The sequence below is a fragment of the Cnephaeus nilssonii genome (genome assembly GCF_951640355.1).
Source record: "Cnephaeus nilssonii genome assembly, chromosome: Y".
In the NCBI taxonomy this organism is placed as follows: Eukaryota; Metazoa; Chordata; class Mammalia; order Chiroptera; family Vespertilionidae; genus Cnephaeus; species Cnephaeus nilssonii.
The window spans coordinates 660,970-684,668 of record NC_137096.1 but is presented as its reverse complement, the minus strand read 5'-3'; the positions used below and the strand labels follow the sequence as shown (position 1 = coordinate 684,668).

The following is a 23,699-nucleotide window of genomic DNA, read 5'->3' as shown; positions in this document are numbered from 1 at the left end:
GAGAAGGGCGGTTTCTCGCCGTTTATTTTATTTCATTTTATTTATTTTTTAAATACATTTTATTGATTTTTTACAGAGAGGAAGGGAGAGGGGGAGAGAGTTAGAAACATCGATGAGAGAGAAACATCCATCAGCTGCCTCCTGCACGCCCCCACCTGGGGATGTGCCCGCAACCAAGGTACATGCCCTTGACCGGAATCGAACCCAGGACCCTTCAGTCCACAAGCGGATGCTCTATCCACTGAGCCACACCGGCCCGGGCTCATCTTGTTTTAGAGACAATACTATCCAAGGAGGGAATATAAGTGGGTTCTTATGGAATCCATTGGGGATGGATTAAGGAGGCGGGAGAAAACCAAGGGGGGGGGGGGGGAACCTCTGGGATTGGATGGAAAGTGAAATGATGGACACATAGTTCTTTTACTTAAGTGGGTGCAGGATCGTTAACAGTCAACAGTTAACTCAGGCCCTGGCAGGTGTGACTCAGTGGATGGAGCGTCCGCCTGTGGACTGAAGGGTCCCGGGTTCGATTCCAGTCAAGGGCATGTACCTTGGTTGCAGGCACATCCCCAGTGGGGGACGTGCAGGAGGCAGCTGATGGATGTTTCTCTCTCATCGATGTTTCTAACTCTCTCTCCTGCTCCCTTCCTCTCTGTAAAATCAGTAAAAAATATTTAAAAATAGTAAAACTTAAGCTTTAAAAATTAAAAAAAAAAAAAGACAATAGGCTCATTCACGATCTAAGCTGATCTTCATCAGGGAAGATACTGGTGTTAACCTAAAAAAAAAAAAATTGAAACCCATAAAGAATTTTTGTGACTTTATTGGAGCCAAACGGTCGACAGATGCCGGGAAGCAGAACCTCAACGGACTGAGAGAATGCTCCGGAGAAGGGCGGTTACGTCTGCATTTATACGTTGCGATCAAAGGAGGGGACGTAGGTGGGTGACGTGAAATCCATTGGGGATGGATTAGGGAGGCGGGAGCAAGCAGAGCAGGGAGAACCCCTGGGATTGGATGAAAAGTAAAATGACGGACACAGACTTAGGCGGGTGCAGGGACAATGAACATGATCATGAAGGGATTTGGGGTCTCTTTTATTTTTAAATATATTTTTATTGATTTCAGAGACGAAGGAAGAGAGAGATAGAAACATCCATGATGAGAGAAACATCCATCAGCTGCCTCCTGCACGCCCCCACCTGGGGATGTGCCCGCAACCCAGGTCCATGCCCTTGACCGGGAATCGAACCCGGGACCCTTCAGTCCGCAGGCCGACGCTCTATCCACTGAGCCAAACCATCTAAGGCAGGAATTTGTGGTCTCTGTCCCGGCCCCCAGCACATGAGGCTGTGCCCCAAGGGGGGTCCAGGAAAAGGGGAGTTACCAGTTACCCCGATATTTTAAGGGTGTGTCATCCTAGAGGCAAAAAGACAGGCTCAGTTAAGGTGAAGGTTGACCTTGTCAATGACCTTGTCGGCCTAGGAGGTGACTCCCCGCCATAGACTGCTTTTAGCTAAAGTTTAATGTCAGACCATCCTTTGGGGTGACTTGAGGTCTCTGGGTTTGCAAGACCCGCCACCCAGGCCTCCCCTGAGCCGGTCGGGTTAACACCTGACCCCTTTGCGTCTAGGCCAGGGGTCGGCAAACTCATGAGCCCACGGAGCCAAACATCAACAGCACAACGACTGAAATTTCCTTGGAGAGCCACATTTTTTTTAAACTTAAACGTCTTCGAACGCCACGTCTTCAACACAGACTCGCCCAGGCCGTGGTGTTTTGTGGAAGAGCCACCCTCCAGGGGCCAGAGAGCCGCCTGGGGCTCGCCAGCCGCGGTTTGCCGGCCACGGGGACTCTAGGCCTTGACCTCTGCCTCTTTGCTTTTTCTCTCCAGGGGCTGCTGGCCGGTCCTGGCCTCCCTGTGTTTGCTTCTGAGGATCGGCGAGTTGAAAGCGGCGGGTGCTCCCCAACCAAATATCCTCCTCATCGTGGCAGACGACCTGGGCATTGGGGATCTGGGTTGCTATGGGAACAACACAGTGAGGTACCATATGGGCTGGGGAGGGGTGTGTGTGTGTGTGTGTGTCTTTGGCCGAAGGATCCATCGAAAACCTGCCTGTAGCCCGGCCGGTGTGGCTCAGTAGTTGAGCATCGACCTGTGAACCAGGAGGTCAGAGTTCGATTCCCAGTCAAGGGCACGTGCCCGGGTTGCAGGCTCCATCCCCACCCAGTAGGGGGCGTGCAGGAGGCAGCCGATCGATGATTCTCTCTCACCCTGGGTGTTTCTCTCTCTCTCTCTCCTCCCTTCCTCTCTCTGAAATCCATCAAAATATATATTTTTTATTTTTGTTAAATATATTTTATTGATTTTTTACAGAGAGGAAGGGAGAGGGAGAGAGAGTTAGAAACATCCATGAGAGAGAAACATCGATCAGCTGCCTCCTGCACGCCCCCTCCTGGGGATGTGCCCGCAACCAAGGTCCATGCCCTTGACCGGGAATCGAACCCGGGACCCTTCAGTCCGCAGGCCGACGCTCTTATCCACCGAGCCACACCGGTCAGGGCAGTGGTCGGCAAACTCCTGAGTCCACAGAGCCAAACATCAACAGCACAACGATTGACATTCCTTTGGAGAGCCACATTGTTTTAAACGTAAACGTCTTCGAACGCCACGTCTTCAACACAGACTCGCCCAGGCCGTGGTGTTTTGTGGAAGAGCCACACTCCAGGGGCCAGAGAGCCGCCTGGGGCTCGCGAGCCGCGGTTTGCCGACCACTGGGCTAGGGCCTATGTATATTCTAGAGGCCCGATGCACGAAATTCTTGCTAGGGGCTCGGCCCTCATAGCTGCAGTGGCTTGCCTAGGCCCTCGCAGCCCTGGCTTCATCCAGAAGGTCATCCGGAAGGTCGTTCGGCTGTCTGGTCTAATTAGCATATTACGCTTTTATTATTATAGAATATTGATTTCAGAGAGGAAGGGAGAGAGGGAAACATCCATGAGGAGAGAGAATCATGGATCAGCTGCCTCCTGCACGCCCCCTACTGGGGATCCAGCCCACAACCCGGGCAGGTGCCCTTGACCGGGAATCGAACCCTGACCTCCTGGTTCCTAGGTCAAAGCTCAACCACTGAGCCAGCCCGGCCTGGCTGCAGAGATCTCGTTTCCAACTAAGGTTCGTGTAGACGCCTTTCCATGCACGGACCGGCGGAGGTGGGTGCACGCCCCCTTCCTGGCGGTGACGTGCGTGTGGTTTGCCCAGGACGCCCAACATCGACCGGCTTGCGGGAGAAGGCGTGAGGCTCACCCAGCACCTGGCGGCCGCTCCCCTCTGTACCCCGAGCCGAGCGGCTTTCCTGACCGGGAGACACGCTTTCCGATCAGGTGGGTGTCGGGGGGACGAACGCGAGAAGGGCAGATAGCTGGATGGATGGATGGATGGATGGATGGATGGATGGATGGATACATAGATGATGATGGATGGATGATAGATAGATAGATAGATAGATAGATAGATAGATAGATAGATAGATAGATAGATAGATGATAGATAGATGATAAATAGATGATAGATAGATGATAGATAGATAGATGATAGAAATATAGATAGTTTGATAGATAGATAGATAGATAGATAGATAGATAGATAGATAGATAGATGATAGATACAAATGGATAGACTTGTGATAGATGGATAGATACATACTTAGGTAGGTAGATAGATAAGATGAATGAATGGACAGAAAGATGATGGATGGATAGATAGATGATGGGTGGATCAATAGATAGATGGTAGACACGTAGATGATGAAAGATGGATATATGATGAATGGATAAATAGATGAGTGGATAGATATAGATAGATAGATAGATAGATAGATAGATAGATAGATAGATGATAGATAGATAGATAGATAGATAGATAGATAGATAGATAGATAGATAGATGATAGATACATACATACATACTTAGGTAGGTAGATAGATAAGATAAATGAATGGATAGAAAGATGATAAATGGATGGATAGATAGATGATGGATCAGTAGATAGATAATAGGTAGATACATAGATGAAGAAAGATGGATAGATGATGGATAGATAGATAGATAGATAGATAGATAGATAGATAGATAGATAGGTAGAAATAGTAGATGAATGGATAGATAGATGATGGATAGATAGATACATAGGTAGATAGAAAATATATGAATGGATATACAAAGATTGATTGATAAATAGTTGATGAATGGATAGACAGATGATGGATGGATATATGGATAGATGAATGGATAGATAGATACATACATAGGTAGGTAGATAGATACATAGATGACAGACAATAGATAGATATAGATATAGATATAGATATAGATAGAAGATAGAAGATGAATGGATAGACATATAATAGATGAGTAGATAGGTACATACATAGACAGATATAATAGAGGAATGGACAGATAGATAATAGATGGATAGATACGTACATAGATAGGTAGATATAGTAGACTAGCGTTCCCGTTGCAGGAAAAATCCTGCAATAGCGTTTCCTGCTGCACTCTACCCCACCCAGCCTGCTCTCCTCCCTTGTCCACCGCCCCGCGATCTCCGCCAGCCCCCCTGCTTTTCCCTTCTCCCCCGGCCCTGCCTCCGCTCCTCCCTTCTCCCCCGGCCCCGCCCGCTCAACTTCCTTCTCCCCCGGGCCCGCCTCCGCTCCTCCCTTCTCCTCCCCCCCCCGTGGCTTGCTTGCTTCTCCGCAGCTTTGCTCCCTTCTGCAGCTCTTGGCTTCTTTCTACGCTGTCTTGATATGCAAATTAGCCGCCATCTTTGTTGGGGTAATTTGCATATTCGTCCTGATTGGTTGGTGGGCATGGCTTGGCTGGTGGGTGTGGCTTGGGCGTAGCGAAGGTGTGGTCAATTTGCATATTTGTCCATTATGAGGTAGGATGAATGGATAGGTTATAGATGGATAGATAAATGATAGATGGATGGATAGATGATGGGTGGATAGATAGATAGATAATGGATGGATAGATAGATGAGTGGGATAGATACATACCAGTAGTTAGGTAGATAAATAGGTAATAGATGAATGGATAGATAGATAGATGATAGATGGATAGACACATAGGTGTTGCTAGATGAATAGATGATAGATAGATAGATAGATAGATAGATAGATAGATAGATAGATGATAGATAGATAGATAGATAGATAGATAGATAGATAGATAGATTAGATAGATAGATTAGATAGATAGATGATAGATAGATAGATAGATAGACAGATAGATAGATAGATAGATTAGATAGATAGATGATAGATAGATGATAGATAGATAGATAGATAGATAGATAGATAGATAGATAGATTAGATAGATAGATGATAGATAGATAGATAGATAGATAGATAGATAGATAGATAGATAGATGATAGGTAGATGAATCCCCATCTGAGCGTACCCCAGTGCCCCCAACAGACACCGTAAGCCCTCTCTCTGCTCTACCCCCCCCCCCAGGCATGGACGCCAGCGACGGATACCGGGCCCTGCAGTGGAACGGGGGCTCGGGGGGGCTCCCCGAGAACGAGACCACCTTCGCGAGGATCCTGCAGCAGCGGGGTTACGCCACAGGCCTCATAGGTACTCACGCTCCTGTCACGCGTGACGGGTCACCCTGGAGAGCAGTGATGGCAAGAACCGTGTTCCTACACGGGAGAGAGGTCAGGGGTCAGAACCAACATTTGGTGCTGGATCTGGGTGACTTCTCTCTCTCTCTCTCTCTTTTTTTGTGTGTTTATACCCTGAGTGGCCACATGATGATGATCTCTGAACCCATAATAATCTGGCCACTCAGTGTGTGTATATATATATATATTAGAGGCCCGGTGCATGAATTCGTGCATGGGTGGGGTCCGGCCAGCCTGGCCAGGGGAAGGGGACGTGGGCGGTTGGCCGGCCTGCCTGCTGGTCGAACTCCTGGTCGAGGGGACCATTTGCATATCAGCCTTTTATTCTATAGGATACACACTGAGTGGACAGATGGTTATGCGTTCAGAGATCCTCATCATCTGGCCACTCTGTATATATATATGTATACATACATATATATATATATATATATATATATATATATATACACTTATATATATATGTATGTATACATATATATATATATACACACACATATATATAAAATATATATACCTATATAAAATATATAAAAATATATACATATATATATACACACACACATATATATACTTATATATGAGTGTATATATAATGGAAAACATAATCAATATATAAAATATAATAATAGGATATATATAAAATAATCTATCCTATCTAATAAAAGAGTAATATGCAGATTGACCATCACTCCAACACACAAGATGGCTGCCCCCATGTGGTCAAAGATCCTGCCCCCATGTGGACACAAGATGGCCACCACAAGATGGCCAGCAGGGGAGGGCAGTTGGGGGCGATCAAGCCTGCAGGGGAGGGCAGTTAGGGGTGACCAGGCCTGCAGGGAAGGGCAGTTGGGAGGGACCAGGCCTAAAGGGGAGGGCATTTGGGGCAAACACACTGGCAGGGGAGCAGTTAGGCATCCATCAGGCTGGCAGGGGAGTGGTTAGGGGTGATCAGGCTGGCAGGCAGAAGCGGTGAGGGTTAATCAGGAAGGCAGGCAGGCGAGCAGTTAGGAGCCAGCAGTCCTGGATTGTGAGAGGGATGTCCGACTGCCCATTTAGGCCTGATTCCACCTGGATCAGGCCTAAACGGGCATTCAGACATCCCTCGAGGGGTCCCAGATTGGAGAGGGTGCAGGCTGGGCTGAGGGACACACCCACCCCCGTGTACGAATTTCATGCACCGGGCCTCTAGTAAATAAATAAAATAGCGCTGGTGTGAACATAGGGGTGCCTCCATCCTTTCTGCCTGGCATTGGGGGTTGGTGTCACTATGGCCTGCAGGCCTGCAGGGGAGGGCAGTTAGGGGCGATCAGGCCGGCATGGGAGAGCAGTTAGGGGCAATCAGGCCGGCAGGGGAGGGCCGTTAGGGGCGATCAGACCGGCAGGGGAGGGCAGTTAGGGGTGATCAGGCCGGCAGGGGAGAGCAGTTAGGGGCGATCAGGCCGGCAGGGGAGGGCAGTTCGGGTTCGATCTGCTCCCGCCTCCAGGAAAATGGCACCAGGGCGTCAGCTGCCAATCCCGTGGCGACCACTGCCACCACCCGCTCCGGCACGGGTTCGACTACTTCTACGGCATGCCCTTCACGCTGGTCAACGACTGCCTCCCCGGCCGGCCCCCCGAGGTGGACGCCGCCCTGAGGGCCAGGCTGTGGCGTCTCACCCAGTGGCTGGCCGTGGGCCTCCTGACCCTGGCGGCCGGCAAGGCCTGGGGGCTCCTGGCCGTGCCCCGGGGGGCGGTCCTGGGGGCGGGCGGCCTCCTCGTCCTGTTCTTCGGGGGCTGGTACGCCAGCTTCGGGTTCGTCAGGCGCTGGAACTGCCTCCTGATGAGGAACCACGAGGTCGTCGAGCAGCCCATGGATTTGGGGAGAAGCACCGGGCTTCTGCTGAAGGAAGTCGTGTCCTACATAGAGAGGTATTTCCGCCTCCATCTTTGTCCTGTTTTCTTCTTGTTATTATTACGAGAGGCGCGGTGCACGAAATTCGTGCACGGGATGGGGGGCCGTCCCTCAGCCCAGCCTGCACCCTCTCCAATCCGGGACCCCTCAGGTTTAGGGATTGGGCCTAGACCGAGAGTCGGACATCCCTCTCGCAACCCAGGACTGCTGGCTCCTAACCGCTCACCTGCCTGCCTCTCTGATCGCCCCTAACTGTCCTCCCCTGCAGGCCTGATTGCCCCTAACTGCCCTCCCCTGCCTGCCTGATCGCCCCTAACTGTCCTCCCCTGCCAGCCAGATCATCCCTAACTGCTCTCCCCGGCTGGCCTGATCACCCCTAACTGCTCGCCCCTGCCGGCCTGATTGCCCCGAACCCCTCTGCCTGCCTGCATGATCACTGATTGGGTGCCTCCTGCACGCCCCCTCCTGGGGATGGAGCCCACAACCCAGGCGTGTGCCCTTGACCAGAAATCGAACCAGGGACCCTTCAGTCTGCAGGCCAACACTCTACCCACTGAGCCACACCGGCTCGGGCATTGTTCTTTTTTCTTTTTCCTTTTTTAAAATATGTTTTTATTGATTTCAGAGAGGAAGGGAGAGGGAGAGAGAGATAGGAATATGGATGATGAGAGAGAATCATGAACCGGCTGCCTCCTGCATGCCCCCGACTGGGGATCGAGCCCGCAACCTGGGCATGTGCCCTTGACCGGGAATCGAACCCAGGACCCTTCAGTCCACAGGCCGACGCTCTAACCACTGAGCAACACCAGCAAGGGCCCTTTTGTATGTATGGGTTCCCACTGCTCAAGTCTCTACTTGGAAATCCTGGATCTATTAGCATTGAAACAGACGCCGTTGCCCTGGCCGGTGTGGCTCAGTGGATAGAGCGTCGGCCTGCGGACGGAAGGGTCCCGGGTTCGATTCCGGTCAAGGGCATGTATCTTGGTTGCGGGCACATCCCCAGTGGGGGGCGTGCAGGAGGCAGCTGATGGATGTTTCTCTCTCATCGATGTTTCTAACTCTCTATCCCTCTTCCTTCCTCTCTGTGAAAAATCAATAAAATATAATTTTTTAAAAAGAGAAAGAAATAGACGCCATAATATTTGAAAGGGTATTTTTTTCTTTTTTTTTCTTTTTTCCCCCAGAAATAAGCACCGTCCGTTCCTCCTCTTTGTCTCCTTGCTCCACGTGCACATCCCCCTGGTCACCACGGAGGAGTTTCGTGGGAAGAGCAGGCACGGTGTGTACGGCGACAACGTGGAGGAGATGGACTGGTTGGTAGGTGAGTCGAGGCCCGACCCAGCCGTCCTCGCTCCTGGCCTCGGCATTAAAGGGTGGTGACAGCCTGGCCGGCGTGGCTCAGTGGCTGAGCGTCGACCTGTGAACCAGGAGGTCACGGTTCGATTCCTGGTCAAGGGCACAGGCCCGGGTTGCGGGCTTGATCCCCAGTCGGGGGCGTGCAGGAGGCAGCCGATCCACGATTCTCTCTCCTCATGGATGTTTCTCTCTCTCTCTCATTCTCCCTTTCTGCCTGAATTCGATCTATACTAATAAAAGGGTAATATGCTCACTAGACCGGGTCAACCAACCATCTTCCGGACGTCCGACTTCCTTCCAGACAAAGCCGTGGTGGTGGGGGCCAAGGCGGAGGCAGTTAGGGGTAAGATCAGGCCGGCAGGGGAGGGCAGTTAGGGGCGATCGGGCAGGCAGGCAGGTGAGTGGTTAGGAGCCAGTGGTCCTGGATTGCGAGAGGGATGTCCGACTGACCGTTTAGGCCCGATTCCTATACCGGCAGTCAGACATCCCCCGAGGGGTCCCAGATTGGAGAGGGTGCAGGCTGGGCTGAGGGACACCTCCCCCATCCTGTGCACGAATTTCGTGCACCAGGCCACTAGTCTAATATATAAAAGGCCAGTGGCCGGAACGCTGAAACAACCAATGACCGGTCATCAGGAGGTGCATTGATGGATCCCACGGCATTGGCGGGAGGGACTCTGGGTCTTGCATTATTTCATGCGCTGGGCCTCTAGTAAAATATATATTTTTTTAAATAAAGAAAAAAAATTTTAAAGTTACAGTAAGTAGACATGCAACAAAGAGACCCATTGGAAATATCTTGTAGATCCCAGCCGGCGTGGCTCAGTGGTTGAGGGTCGACCTATTAACCAGGAGGTTAGGGTTCGATTCCCAGTCAAGGGCACATGCCCGGGTTGTGGGCTCCATCACCAGGAGGGGGCGTGCAGGAGGCAGCCGATCCAGGATTTTCTCTCATCATGGATGTTTCTCTCTCTCTCTCTCCCTCTCCCTTCCTCCCTGAAATCAATAAAAAATATATTTTTTAAAAAAGAAAGAAACATAGAGGAGAGAGAAACATCCATCAGCTGCCTCCTGCACGCCCCCTACTGGGGATGTGCCCGCAACCCAGGTACATGCCCTTGACCGGAATCGAACCCGGGACCCTTCAGTCTGCAGGCCAATGCTCTATCCACTGAGCCACACCAGCTAGGGCTAACTTTTTTAAAAAATTGATTTTTAGAGAGAGAGAAAGGAAGAGGGAGAGAGAGAGAGAAACATCCATGATGAGAGAGAATCATGGATTGGCTGCCTCCTGCACGCCCCCTACAGGGGATCGAGCCCACAACCCGGGCCTGTGCCCTTGACCGGGAATCGAACCGTGACCTCCTGGGTCCTAGGTTCATGCTCAACCACTGAGCCACACCGGCCGGGCCCCCAAATCGATGCTGTCTGATCAACTTTGTCCTGATAATGTTTCGTTTTTCCGTGAAGGTAAAATCCTCGACGCCGTGGACAAGAACGGGTTGAGGAACTCGACCTTCACCTACTTCACCTCTGACCATGGGGGGCATTTGGAGGCCCGAGATGAGGAGATGGGCCAGCTGGGCGGATGGAACGGGATCTACCGAGGTGAGGCCCGTGGGCACGGTTGAGGGTTCGAGAACGGATCCGCCCGGTGAGTCCCACCAGGGAAGGTGGGAGGTGAAGGGAAAATAAAAAAAATAATTAGGCTCAGCCCTGACCGGGTGGCTCAGTGGAGAGAGCGTCGGCCTGTGGGCTGAAGGGTCCCGGGTTCGATTCCGGTCAAGAGCACGTGCCTGGGCTGTGAGTTCGATCCCCGGTCGGGACGCGTGTGGGAGGCAACCGATCGATGTGTCTCTCTCACATGGATGTTCCTCTCTCTCTTCCCCTCCCTCCCTCTCTTCCACTCTCTCTCTCTTTTCTCTTATTCCTTTTTTTAATAATGTTACATGCAATAAACATTAATATTTCAAGAAAAACTATTTTAAATCTAGTAATGTTATAGACAATAAACATTAATATTTCAAGAAAAACTATTTTAAATATTGTAATGCTATCTACACTAATAAAAGAGCAAGATGCAAATTGACCGTACCTTCGCAACGCCCACCAGCCAATCAGGAGTGAGTATGCAAATTAACCCAACAAAGATGGTGGGTCTATTTGCATATGCAGGCACCAAGCGGCTGGAGGTGGGGCGGGTTAATTTGCATATGATCTGGGCCTCCGAGCAGCTTGGGAAGTCGGGAAGGCGAGAAGGCGGCTCAGGGCCGTAACGAAGGCGGTGCTGGCAGCCGGGGGAAGGAAGGCCCGTTCTAGCACGAATCTTTGAGCATGTGGCTCAGTGGTTAATTTTTTAACTGATTTTGAGAGAGAGAAGAAGCGAGTGGGGTTAAAAAGATTTTTTAAAAATTTTTTTTAAATATATTTTATTGATGTTTTACAGAGAGGATGGGAGAGGGAGAGTGAGTTAGAAACATCGATGAGAGAGAAACATCCATCAGCTGCCTCCTGCACACCCCCCACTGGGGATGTGCCCGCAACCAAGGTACATGCCCTTGACCGGAATCGAACCCTGGACCCTTCAGTCTGCAGGCCGACACTCCATCCACTGAGCCAAACCGGTTAGGGCAGATTTTTAGAAATATATATATTTTTATTGATTTGGAAGAGAAAGGGAGAGAGAGAAACATCCATGATGAGAGAGAATCTTGGATCGACTGCCTTCTGCACGCCCCCTACTGGGGATCAAGCCCACAACCCAGTCATGTGCCCTGAGTGGGAATCGAACTGTCACCTCCTGGTTCATAGGTCGACGCTCAACCCCTCGGCCACTCCATTTGGGCAAAAATATTTTTAATTGATTTTTTGGAGAGAGAGAGAGAGAGAGAGAGAGAGAAGCATTGATGTGAGAGAGAGAATCATGGATCAGCTGCCTCCTCCTCGCCCCCTACTGGTCATCAAGGCTGAAATCCAGGCATGTTCTCTGACCTGGAATCGAACCGGCGACCTCCTGGCTCACGGGTCCACAGCCCCACCACTGAGCCACACTGGCCCGGCATGCCCTATGTCTTGAGAGGATCACAAAGACCCCCCCGAATCCCAGGGGGAGGGGATGTTGACTCCCACCAGCTGGTGGGGGGCATTACAAGGTTCTGGAACAATCGCTGTGGCCGATTTGGGGAGACACAGACTCCCCAGGTGTGTCCCTGTGGGGGTGGGTGTCTACGTGCCCACAGGTGCAACCAGGTGTGCGTCTAGACCTCAGAGTCCTAACCATGTCATCTCCTTGCAGGTGGGAAAGGCATGGGGGGCTGGGAAGGCGGGATCCGTGTCCCCGGGATATTCCGGTGGCCCGGGGTGCTGCCCGCCGGCCGGGAGGTCCACGAGCCGACCAGCCTGATGGACGTGTTCCCCACCGTGGTCCAGCTGGGGGGCGGAGAGACGCCCCAGGACAGGTGCACGGGGGACGAGGCCCCCTGGCCGCTCATTCCTGCATCATCTAGTCACTATCTCATCTATCTATCTATCATATATCTATCATCTATCATCCATCCATCCATCATGTATCTGTCTATCCATCTACCTACCTATCTATCTATCTATCTATCTATCTATCTATATCATCCATCCATCATCTATCTGTCTATTTATCTACCTACCTAGCTATCATTTATCTATCATCCATCCATCTATCTATCATCTGTCTATCCATCTACCTATCTATCTGTCATCTATCTATCTATATCTATCATCTATCATCTATGTATAATCCATCCATCATCTATCTGTCTAGCCATCTACCTACCTATCATCTATCTATCATCCATCCACCTATCATCTTTCTATCCATCTACCTATCTGTCATCTATCTATCATCTATCTATCTATATCTATCATCTATCACCTATCTATCATCTATCTATCATCCATCCATCATCTATCTGTCTATCCATCTACCTATCTATCTGTCATCTATCTATCATCTATATATCTATATTTATTATCTATCATCTATCTATCTATCTATCTATCTATCTATCTATCTATCTATCATCTATCTCTATCACCCATCCAGCTATCATCTATCTGTCTATTCATCTACCTATCTGTCATCTATCTATCTATTATCAATCTATATCTATCTATCTATCTATCTATCTATCTATCTATCTATCTATCTATCATCTATCTATCATCTATCTATCATGCATGGAAAAAGGTTTCACGTTGAGGGGGAGGAACCTACAGCATGAGGACACTAAAAAATTCTCACATCCTCAATGTACAAGAGCGCTCAAAGCTTAATGTGAAATAGCCACACTCAGTCAAACATGAGGTTAAATAAAATGTGGGGTCAAGCCAGGCCGGCGTGGCTCAGTGGTTAAGCATCGGCCTATGAACCAGGAGGTCAGGGTTCAATTCCCAGTCAAGGGCACATGTCCAGGGTGTGGGCTCAATCACCAGTAGGGGGCGTGCAGGAGGCAGCCGATCCATGGTTCTCTCCCATCATGGGTGTTTCTATCTATCTTTCTCTCTCCCTCTCTGAAATCAAGATATATATTTTTAAAATAATAAAATAAAATAAAAATTAAAAACAACAAAAGCAGTATATACCTTGCTCAGCTCTCTTATCCACCTATCTATCTATCTATCTATCTATCTATCTATCTATCATCTATCTATCTATCATCTATCTATCTCTATCATCTATCTATCTATCTATCTATATCTATCATCTATCTATCTATTTATCATCTATCATCTCTCTATCTATCTATTTATCATCTATCATCTATCTATCTACCTATCTATCTATATCTATCTATCTATCTATCTATCTATCTATCTATCTATCTATTATCTATCCATCTTATCCATCCGTCCATCCATCCATCCATCCTTAGAGGCAGCTCATCTCTGCTCCCCTGACTGTCATCTATAGGGTGGGGGGGAGGGGGTCCCCTGCAGCTTTGGGGGGTTTATTCCCAGATGCAAGAACAGCCCGGGTGGCCTTGGTCTGATTCCTTCCTGTTGTCTCGTCCCTGATCAGGGTGATCGATGGTCGTAGCCTGGTGCCCCTGCTGCAAGGAGCTACTGAGCGCTCGGCACACGAGTTCCTGTTTCATTATTGCGGGACATACCTCCACGCGGCACGCTGGCATGACAGGGACAGTGAGTACACGCCTTCCCGACTCGGTGCGGGCTGGTGCCTGTCGGGGTTCCCTGGAGAAAAGGAACCGAGAGGGAAGGTGAGTGGGTGGATGCATAGATAGATGGGTGGATGGGTGTGGGTGGATAGATAGAGATAGATAGATAGATAGATAGATAGATAGATAGATAGATAGATAGATGATAGATAGATAGATAGATGATAGATAGAGATAGATAGATGATAGATAGATAGATAGATAGATAGATAGATAGATAGATAGATGATAGATAGATAGATAGATAGATGATAGATAGATAGATAGATAGATGATAGATAGATATAGATAGATAGATAGATAGATAGATAGATGATAGATAGATAGATAGATAGATAGATAGATAGATAGATAGATAGATAGTTGAAAGATGGTGACTAAATGATGCATAGATAGATAGGTAAATGGATGGATGGATAGATAGATAGATAGATAGATAGATAGATAGATAGATAGATAGATAGAGATAGATGATAGATGATAGATAGATAGATAGATAGATAGATAGATAGATAGATAGATGATAGATAGATAGAAGATAGATAGGTAGATAGATAGATAGATAGATAGATAGATAGATAGATAGATATAGCTAGATAGATAATTACATAGATAGATGATAGATAGTTGAGAGATGGTGACTAGGTGATGCTAGATAGATAGTGGATGGATGGATGGATGGATGGATGGATGGGTAAGATGTATAGATAGATGATAGTTGAAAGATGGTGGCTAGATGATATATAGATAAATGGATGGATGCATAGATAGGTAGGTAGGTAGGTAGGTAGGTAGGTAGGTAGGTGGTAGATAGATAGAGAGATAGATAGATGATAGATAGATAGATAGATAGATAGATATCAGATAGATAGAAAGATAGATAGATGATAGATAGATAGATAGATGATAGATAGATAGATAGATGATAGATAGGTAGATAGATAGATAGATAGATAGATAGATAGATAGATAGATAGATATAGATAGATAGATATGACATGGTTACTAGATGATGCATAGATGGATGGATGGATGGATGGATGGATAATTAGATAGATAGATAGATAGATAGATAGATAGATAGATAGATAGATAGATAGGTAGAGATAGAAAGATGGTAGGTAGGTAGGTAGATAGGACTAGTTGATAGTAAATTATATAGTCATAGATGACCCCTCTACATACAGGAAATTGATAGATTAGATTGAGAAATGGTTCCTACGTCAATGCTCAGCCACTGACCCACACCAGCTGGGCTCTTTATTTTATTATTTTTATTTTTTAAATAGATTTTTATTGATTTCAGAGAGGAAGGGAGACGGAGCGAGAGAGAGAGAAACATCCTTGATGAGAGAGAATCATAGATCGGCTGCCTCCTGCACGCCCCCTACTGGGGATCGAGCCTGCAATGCGGGCCTGTGCCCTTGACCGGGAATCAAACCGTGACCTCCTGGTTCATAGGTCAATGCCCAACCACTGAGCTACGCCAGCCGGGCCATTTTTCTTTATATCCCCCTAGAGGCCCGGTGCATGAAATTCCTGCACTCGGGGTGGGGGGTCCCTCACCTCAGCCAGGCCTGTGCCCTCTCGCAGTCTCGGAGCCCTCGGGAGATGTCCGACTGAGGGCTTAGGCCGGCTCCCACCACCGGCTCTGCACCCCCCAGCCATGAGCCCGGCTTCTGGCGGCTGCTGAGCGGCACCCCTCCCCCCCCCCCCGTGGGAGCGCACTGACCACCAGGGGGCAGCTCTTTCATTGAGCGTCTGCCCCCTGGTGGTCAGTGCGCATCAGAGTGACCGGTTATTTTGCCATTTGGTCGATTTGCATATTAGCCTTTTATTATATAGGATGCCATTTGGTCGATTTGCATATTAGCCTTTTATTATATAGGACTAGAGGCCCAGTGCGTGAAATTCATGCACGGGGGGGAGGGTGTGTCCCTCAGCCCAGCCTGCACCCTCTCCAATCTGGGACCCCTCGGGGGATGTCTGACTGCCTGTGTAGGCCTGATCCCAAACAGACATCCCTCTCACAATCCAGGACGGCTGGCTCCCAACTGCTCACCTGCCTGCCTTCCTGATTGCCCCTAACCGCTTCTGCCTGCCAGCCTGATCACCCCCTAACCACTCCCCTGCCAGCCTGATCGACACCTAACTGCCCTCCCCTGCAGGATTGATCGCCCCCAACTGCCCTCCCTTGCAGGCCTGGTCCCTCCTAACTGCCCTCCCTTGCAGGCCTGGTCCCTCCCAACTGCCCTCCCCAGATGGTCTGGTCCCCCCCAACTGCCCTCCCCTACAGTCCTGATCCCTCCCAACTTCCCTCCTCTACAGGCCTGATCACCCACAACTGCCCTCCCCTGCCGGCCTGATCGTCTCTAACTGCCCTCCCCTGATGGCCATCTTGTGTCCACATGGGGGCAGCCATCTTGTGTGCTGGAGTGACGGTCGATTTGCACATTAGCCTTTTATTCGATAGGATGGATGTTGGGGACCGTCCCCCAGTTCTAAGCCAGGTGTTTCCTGACCAGCCGGTTCTTGCTACCCTGACCGCCTGCCTCCTGTCTGCCTGCAGGAGGCCGACTCTGGAAGGTCCACTACGTGACGCCCAGGTTCCACCCCGGGGGCGCGGGCGCCTGCCACGGCCACGGCGTGTGCCCCTGCTCGGGGGACGGCGTCACCCGGCACAGCCCTCCTCTGCTGTTTGACCTCTCCAGGGACCCCTCGGAGGCCCGGCCCCTGTCCCCCGACGCCGAGCCGCTGTTCCACGCCGTGGTCGCCAGGGTGGGCGAGGCCGTGGAGGAGCACAGCGCGACCCGGACCCCCGTGCCCGCACAGTTCTCCCTGAGCCACATCCTCTGGAAGCCGTGGCTCCAGCCCTGTTGTGGGACCTTCCCTTTCTGCTCCTGCGGCCAGGAGGGAGGCCCCAGCGAGAGGTGACCGCCCCCCCCCCCCCCCCGGCCAGCGTGGCTCAGTGGTTAGAGCGTCGACCTAGGAACCAGGAGGTCACGGTTCGATTCCCGGTCAAGGGCACATGCCCAGGTTATGCGCTGGATCCCCAGTAGGGGGCGTGCAGGAGGCAGCCGATCCATGATTCTCTCTCGTCTTTGATGTTTCTCTCTCTCTCTCTCTCTTCCTCTTCCTTCTTCTCTCTGAGATCAATAAAAATAGTTTCTTTTTTCAATGACACAAGCAAATCTATAATAATAAAAGTGTGCCCTGGCCGGTGTGGCTCAGTGGATGGAGCGTCGGCCTGGGGCATGAAGGGTCCCGGGTTCGATTCCGGTCAAGGGCATGTACCTTGGTTGCGGGCACATCCTCAGGTGGAGGCGTGCAGGAGGAAGCTGGTGGATGTTTCTCTCTCATCGATGTTTCTGACTCTCTCTCCCTCTCCCTTCCTCTCTGTAAAAAAATCAATAAAATATATTTGAAAAATAATAATAATAATAATACAAGTGTAATATGCTGATTAGACCGGACAGCCGAACGGCTTTCCGGACGTCATTCTGGACATCCTTCCAGATGAAGCCGCGGCAGAAGGGGCCGAGGCAGAGGTAGCTAGGGATGATCAGGCTGGCTGGCAGGCAGGCAAGCAGTTAGGGGCGATCAGGCAGGCAGGCAGGCCAGTGGTTAGGAGCCAGCAGTCCCGGATTGGCAGAGGCCCTGTGGGATCGGGCCTAAACCGGCAGCCGGACATCCCCTGAGGGGTTCTGGATTGTGAGAGGGTGCAGGCCGGGCTGAGGGACACCCTCCCGTGCACGAATTTTGTGCACCGGGCCTCTAGTGTTTTTAGAAAGGAAGACAAAAGGGGAAAAAAAAAGAAATAGCAAATGACATAGAATTCAGGGTGGCATTTAAAAGCGTAGCTGGATACAGCTAGCTGCAAGCCGTGTGCAGTTGGAGGGTGAAAATGGGAAGTGTTAGCCTGTATAATAACAGCCTAATAGGCTAAGTGTCCCGTCGACGGGTCCGCCATTCAACCAATCAAAGCATAATCCTATAGAACAGGGGTCCTCAAACTTTTTCAACAGGGGGCCAGTTCCCTGTCGCTCAGACCGTGGGAGGGCCGGACTATAGTTTAAAAAACACTATAAGCCGAAACCGGTTTGGCTCAGTGGATAGAGCGTCGGCCTGCGGACTGAAGGGTCCCGGGTTCGATTCCGGTCAAGGGCATGGACCTTGGTTGCGGGCACATCCCCAGGTGGGGGGCGTGCAGGAGGCAGCTGATCGATGTTTCTCTCTCATCGATGTTTCTAACTCTCTATCCCCCTCCCTTCCTCTCTGTAAAAAATCAATAAAATATATTTAAAAAAACACACACTATAAACAAATTCCTCTGCACACTGCACATATCTTATTTTGAAGTAAAAAAACAAAACGGCAAAAACACCCGCATGTGGCCCGCGGGCCGTAGTTTGAGGACGCCTGCTAGATAATAAAAGAGAAATGTGTAAATGGACCATACCTCCGCTACGCTCCCCAGCCAATCAGGCGTGAGTATGCAAATTACCCTGACAAAGATGGCGGGTTAATTTGCATACACAGGTGCCGGGCGGAGAGCAGAGAGGGAGAGCTGGGGGCTTGGAGGACTTGGCAGAGCGGGAGGCCGTGGGATGGAGACAGAGCAGGAAGGGAAAACCAAGAGTCTGGGGAGCACCAGGAATTCTGGGAATCGTAGTTCTGGTGGCAGACGGATCTCCTAGACACTAAAGCAAAGAGACCCTGGAGCAAGTGACTGTTGCGGGTGGGGGATGGAGGGAAAACAGAGGTGAGAGACATCCGTAAAGTCAGAGCGTCGAGGAAAAATGAAAGGGAAGATATCCTAAAACTTCCAGGAAATCTCCACCAATGGAGCAACGAAAAAAAAAAAATGCCTCTATTATTCTGTGAGCACCAAACCACACTGGGCTGGGGTCTCAGACAATCCGCTCCTATGATTGCAAAGACAGACAGAAACTCCCTGATTGGAGACGGCTCTCCTGAGGGGTCCCGGATTGGAGAGGGTGCAGGTCGGGCTGAGGGACCCCACCCCCCAGGCACGAATCTTCATGCACCGGGCCCCTAGTGTGTTAATAATATGCTAAGGTTGACTTCAATTCTGGGTGCAGTACCACTACCCTGGGACCGAGCCCCCAATCCAGGCACCCAGGCCCCCCTCCGGAGGCCCACACCTCCATCCAAGAATCAGACCTCAAGTTGGGGCCCAGACCTTCATGGGAGAACCCCTATTTCCATGGCGATACTCATACCTCCATCATGGGCCTTCACCTCCATCTGGGTATCTGAACTCAATCCCCTGGGCCAGACCTCTATCCCGGAACACAGAGTCCTTACCGGAGGCCAGACCCCAATCCAGGCACCGAGACCCCCATCCCAGGACCCAGACCTCCATCTGTGGATCAGACCTATATTCGGGGCCAAGACGTTCATGGGAGGACCCCATTTCCATGGCGAGAATCAGACCTCCATCCGGGGCCTTCATCTACATCCGGGTATCTGACGTCAATCCCCTGGACCAGACCTCTATCCCGGGACACAGAGTCCTTACCGGAGGCCAGACCCCAATCCAGGCACCCAGACCCCCATCCCAGGGCCCAGACCTCCGTCCAGGGATCAGACCTCAATTCGGGGCCCAGACCTTCATGAGAGGACCCCTATTTCCATGTCGGCCTTGGACCACCCATAGGCCCAGACCTGTATCCTGGATGCTGACTTCAATTCCAGGGCCGGTACCACTACACCGAGTCCCAGCCCCCAATCTAGGCACCCAGATCCCCCACCCGGGGACCAGGCCTCCGTCCAGGGATCAGACCTCAATTCGGGGCCCAGACCTTCATGGAGGACCCCTGTTTCCATGGTGGGACTCAGACCTCCATCCGGGGCCTTCATCTACATCCGGGTATCTGACGTCAATCCCCTGGACCAGACCTCTATCCCGGGACACAGAGTCCTTTCCGGAGGCCAGACCCCAATCCAGGCACCCAGACCCCCATCCCAGGACCCAGACCTCCGTCCAGGGATCAGACCTCAATTCGGGGCCCAGACCTTCATGAGAGGACCCCTATTTCCATGGTGGGACACAAACTTCCCTAAGGGACCCGACCTGTGTCCGGGGTGCTGACTTCAATTCCAGGGCCAGTACCACTACACCGAGTACCAGCCCCCAATCTAGGCACCCAGATCCCCCACCCGGGGCCCAGACCTCCATCCAAGGATCAGACCTTGGTGACATGCACTCATCACCAAGGGGCAGAGGCTCTGACCGGTAGGTTAGCTTGCTGCTGGGGTCCGGCTGATGGGGACCAAGCGAGACGGACCGGACACGCCCTGGAGCCCTCCCGCGGTCCCTCCCTGGCTGGCCAACATCCCGCGTCCCTCCCCGGCCTGATCGTGCACCAGTGGGGTCCCTCGGCCTGGCCTGCACAGTCGTGACCCCTCGGGGGATATCGGAGAGCGGGTTTCAGCCTGATCCTGCAGGCCAGGCCGAGGGACCCCACTGGTGCATGAATTCGTGCACCGGGCCACTAGTGATTACATAATTAGACAGGGGGGTACAGTTGGGGAAATGTTTTCCCAGGAGATATTATTATCTGGAATTAACGGATTACAGAAACGAGGGGCACAGCAGACGTAGGAAAAGGTGTGCTGGGCTAGATTTGTTCAGTGGTTGAGCGTTGACCTATGAACGAGGAGGTCACAGTTCGGTTCCCCCGTCAGGGCACATGCCCAGGTTTTGGGCTCCATCCCCAGTAGGGGGCGTGCAGGAGGCAGCCGATCCATGATTCTATACTTTGTTTCTCTAAATCAGGGGAGTGTGTGTGTGTGGGGGGACCTTTTTTCTGCCAAGGGCCACTTGGATAGTTAGCACATCATTCTCAGGCCGTACTAAATCATCGACTTAAAAAAAAAATTAGCCTGCGCCCTGGCCGGTGTGGCTCAGTGGATAGAGCGTCGGCCTGTGGACTGAAGGGTCCCAGGTTCGATTCCAGTCAAGGGCACATGCCTGGGTTGCAGGCTCCATCCCCAGTAGGGGGCGTGCAGAAGGCAGCCGATCCATGATTCTCTCTCATCATGGGTGTTTCTATCTTTCTCTCCCTCTCCCTTCCTCTCTGAAACCAATAAAAATATTTTTTTTAAAAAATTAGCCTGCTATATTTGGTCGGATATTTCATTAACTGACCCCTAATGTCTTGGCAGGGGCAGATCAAGTGATTTCACAGGGCTTATTCCCCAAAGAAACAATCTTTTTAGACCAATAAAATAGTTTTTAAGAATCCTTTCTATGTACCAAAATGTTGTTGGTGGTATAGGTCACATCACGTCTCTCGGGAACTGAACTTGTCTGGTTCTGTGATCCTGACGTTATGCCGTGGAGATTTTGGGCCTGGCGGTATTCAGAACAGTGTTGTACGTCTCCTATGGATGGTGTTCACATGTCAGCAACGTGGTCTTGGACTTCTCATGTACCGTTTTAGGTCAGGTCACAGTGCCTGTCATAGACAGAACTCAATGAACATGGGATGCATGGATGAACGCATGGATGGATATATGGGTGGGTGAGTGGGTTGGTGGGTGGGTGGGTGAGTGGATGGATGGATGGATGGATGGATGGATGGATGGATGGATGGATAGATGGATAGATGGGTAAGTTGAAGGGTAGATGGATGAGTGGGTTGTATGATGGATGAGTGGGCTGTTGGATGGATGAGTGGGTTGTTGGATGAATGAATAGATGGATGGATGGATGGATGGATGAATGGCTTGGTGTATGGTTGGATAAATGATGTATGGATGGATAGATGGGTGGGTGAGTGGATGGTTGGATAGATGGATGGATGGATGGATATATGTATGGATATATGGGTGGCTGAGTGGGTTGTTAGATGGATGTTTGGATCTACGAATCAGTGGATGGATGGATGGATGGATGGATGGATGGATGGATGGATGGGTAATGGATGGATGGATGGGTGGATGGATGGTTAGATGGATGATGAATGGATGGATGGAACAGTGGAATGATGGATGATGGATGGATGGGTAATGGATGGATAGATGGATGATGGATGGGTGGATGATTGGAGAAATGATGATGGATGGATGGATGGTTGGATAAATGATGGATGGATGATGGATGGATGGGTAATGGATGGATGGATGGATGGGGTGTATGGATGGATGGATAAATGATGATGGATGGGTGGATGGATGATGGATGGATGGATGGATGTATGGATGATGGATGGATGGATGGATGGATGGATGGATGGATGTATGGATGATGGATGGATGGATGGATGGATGGATGGATGGTTGGATGGATGGTTGGATAAATGATGATGGATGGTTGGATGGATGATGGGTGGATGGATCAGTGGAATGATGGATGATGAACAGATGGATGGATGGATGATGGATGGATGGATGGATAAATGAGGATGGATTGGTGGATGGATGATGGATGAATGGATGAGTGGAATGATGAATGATGAACAGATGGATGGTTGGATGGATAGTGGATAGTTGGATAAATGATAATGGATGGTTGAATGGTTGGATGGATGGTGGGTGGATGTGTGGCTGTATGAATCCAATGCTAGAAAAAGACCAGCTTCCCTAGATCTATGCACTCTCCTGTTACCAACAATCTTGCAAAACCCCTTTTGGTCATTTAAATCTCCTACAGGACCGAGGCATGCAGTCACCTTTCTTCGCTCTGTGAAATAAAAACGTTGGTGCCGACTGTTTAGAACGCACGCATGCCGACACGCACCAGGAGGGGGCCTACCCTGCTTTTGCAAACGTGTAATCGGATCCGTGAGCATCCATCCAACAGCACTAGAATGCACAACAGACACCCATGTGGAACGTATCCTGCAAGCCAGGGACCCGGTGCCCATACAATACACACGGACCCTCATCTCCAAAAAGCCGAGCCAGACTCGAACCTCCCTCGTCTGGACGACATTTTCCTCGCGAGTCAGCATCTCTTCCCTGGCTCCGGATTCTGTTTCTCACACCCAACACCGTAGCACCTCGCACCTCCACTCTTTCCCCGCGACAAATGGATGGCTTTATGCTGATGGCTGATCACCACCCCACCCAACCCTTTTAAGGCCCTGTCTCTATGGCTATGTTCATTGACACCCTGGAGTATTTCATAGGTGGGACAGCACCCAATACATCAGGTCATTGAGCACCCAGACATACAGAGAAAGCATCCCTTTATCCATCCATCCATCCTTCCATCCATCCATCCATCCATCCATTCATCATCCATCATTCCATTAATCCATCCATCCATCATCCATCCACCCATCCATCATCATTTATCCATTCATCCAAACAACTATCCATCCATCCATCCATCCATCCATCCATTACCCATCCATCCATCATCCATCCATCATCCATCCATCATTTAGCTCATCTTGCACGAGCTAATACCACAATGAATTCCATCAATTCTCCCAGACTCCCTCAGCCAAGCTAATCCGCTTCAGGAGATTGAAATGTGGGCAAGACCGGCCAATGTTGCTCAGTGGTTGAGCATCAA

General features: G+C 50.3%; 1 protein-coding gene across 2 annotated transcripts; it reads left to right on the top strand.

The window, feature by feature from the left end:
• The first annotated feature begins 829 nt into the window (after positions 1-829).
• Positions 830-17,527, top strand: LOC307096451 (arylsulfatase D-like). 2 transcript variants are annotated; one of them, XM_079766076.1, is made up of 10 exons: positions 830-941; positions 1,895-2,044; positions 3,260-3,381; positions 5,517-5,639; positions 7,177-7,600; positions 8,768-8,904; positions 10,410-10,547; positions 12,235-12,397; positions 13,993-14,114; positions 16,719-17,527. In XM_079766076.1, the coding sequence occupies exons 1-10, from the start codon at positions 880-882 to the stop codon at positions 17,081-17,083; spliced, it is 1,806 nt and encodes a 601-aa protein (XP_079622202.1). In that variant the 5' UTR covers positions 830-879; the 3' UTR covers positions 17,084-17,527. The 2 variants fall into 2 exon arrangements, with proteins under 2 accessions (XP_079622202.1, XP_079622203.1); XM_079766077.1 differs by lacking the exons at positions 830-941; positions 1,895-2,044 and adding an exon at positions 3,062-3,172 and having other exon boundaries at positions 16,719-17,526.
• Positions 17,528-23,699: the final 6,172 nt, after the last annotated feature.

Bases quoted from the DNA above. Each gene is read 5' to 3' on its own strand.
- LOC307096451 (XM_079766076.1), top strand. From the start codon at position 880: ATGCTCCGGAGAAGGGCGGTTACGTCTGCATTTATACGTTGCGATCAA. The intron at 7,601-8,767 runs GTATTTCCGCCT...TTTTTCCCCCAG, and splicing joins GTCGTGTCCTACATAGAGAG to AAATAAGCACCGTCCGTTCC. The intron at 14,115-16,718 runs GTGAGTACACGC...GTCTGCCTGCAG, and splicing joins ACGCTGGCATGACAGGGACA to GAGGCCGACTCTGGAAGGTC.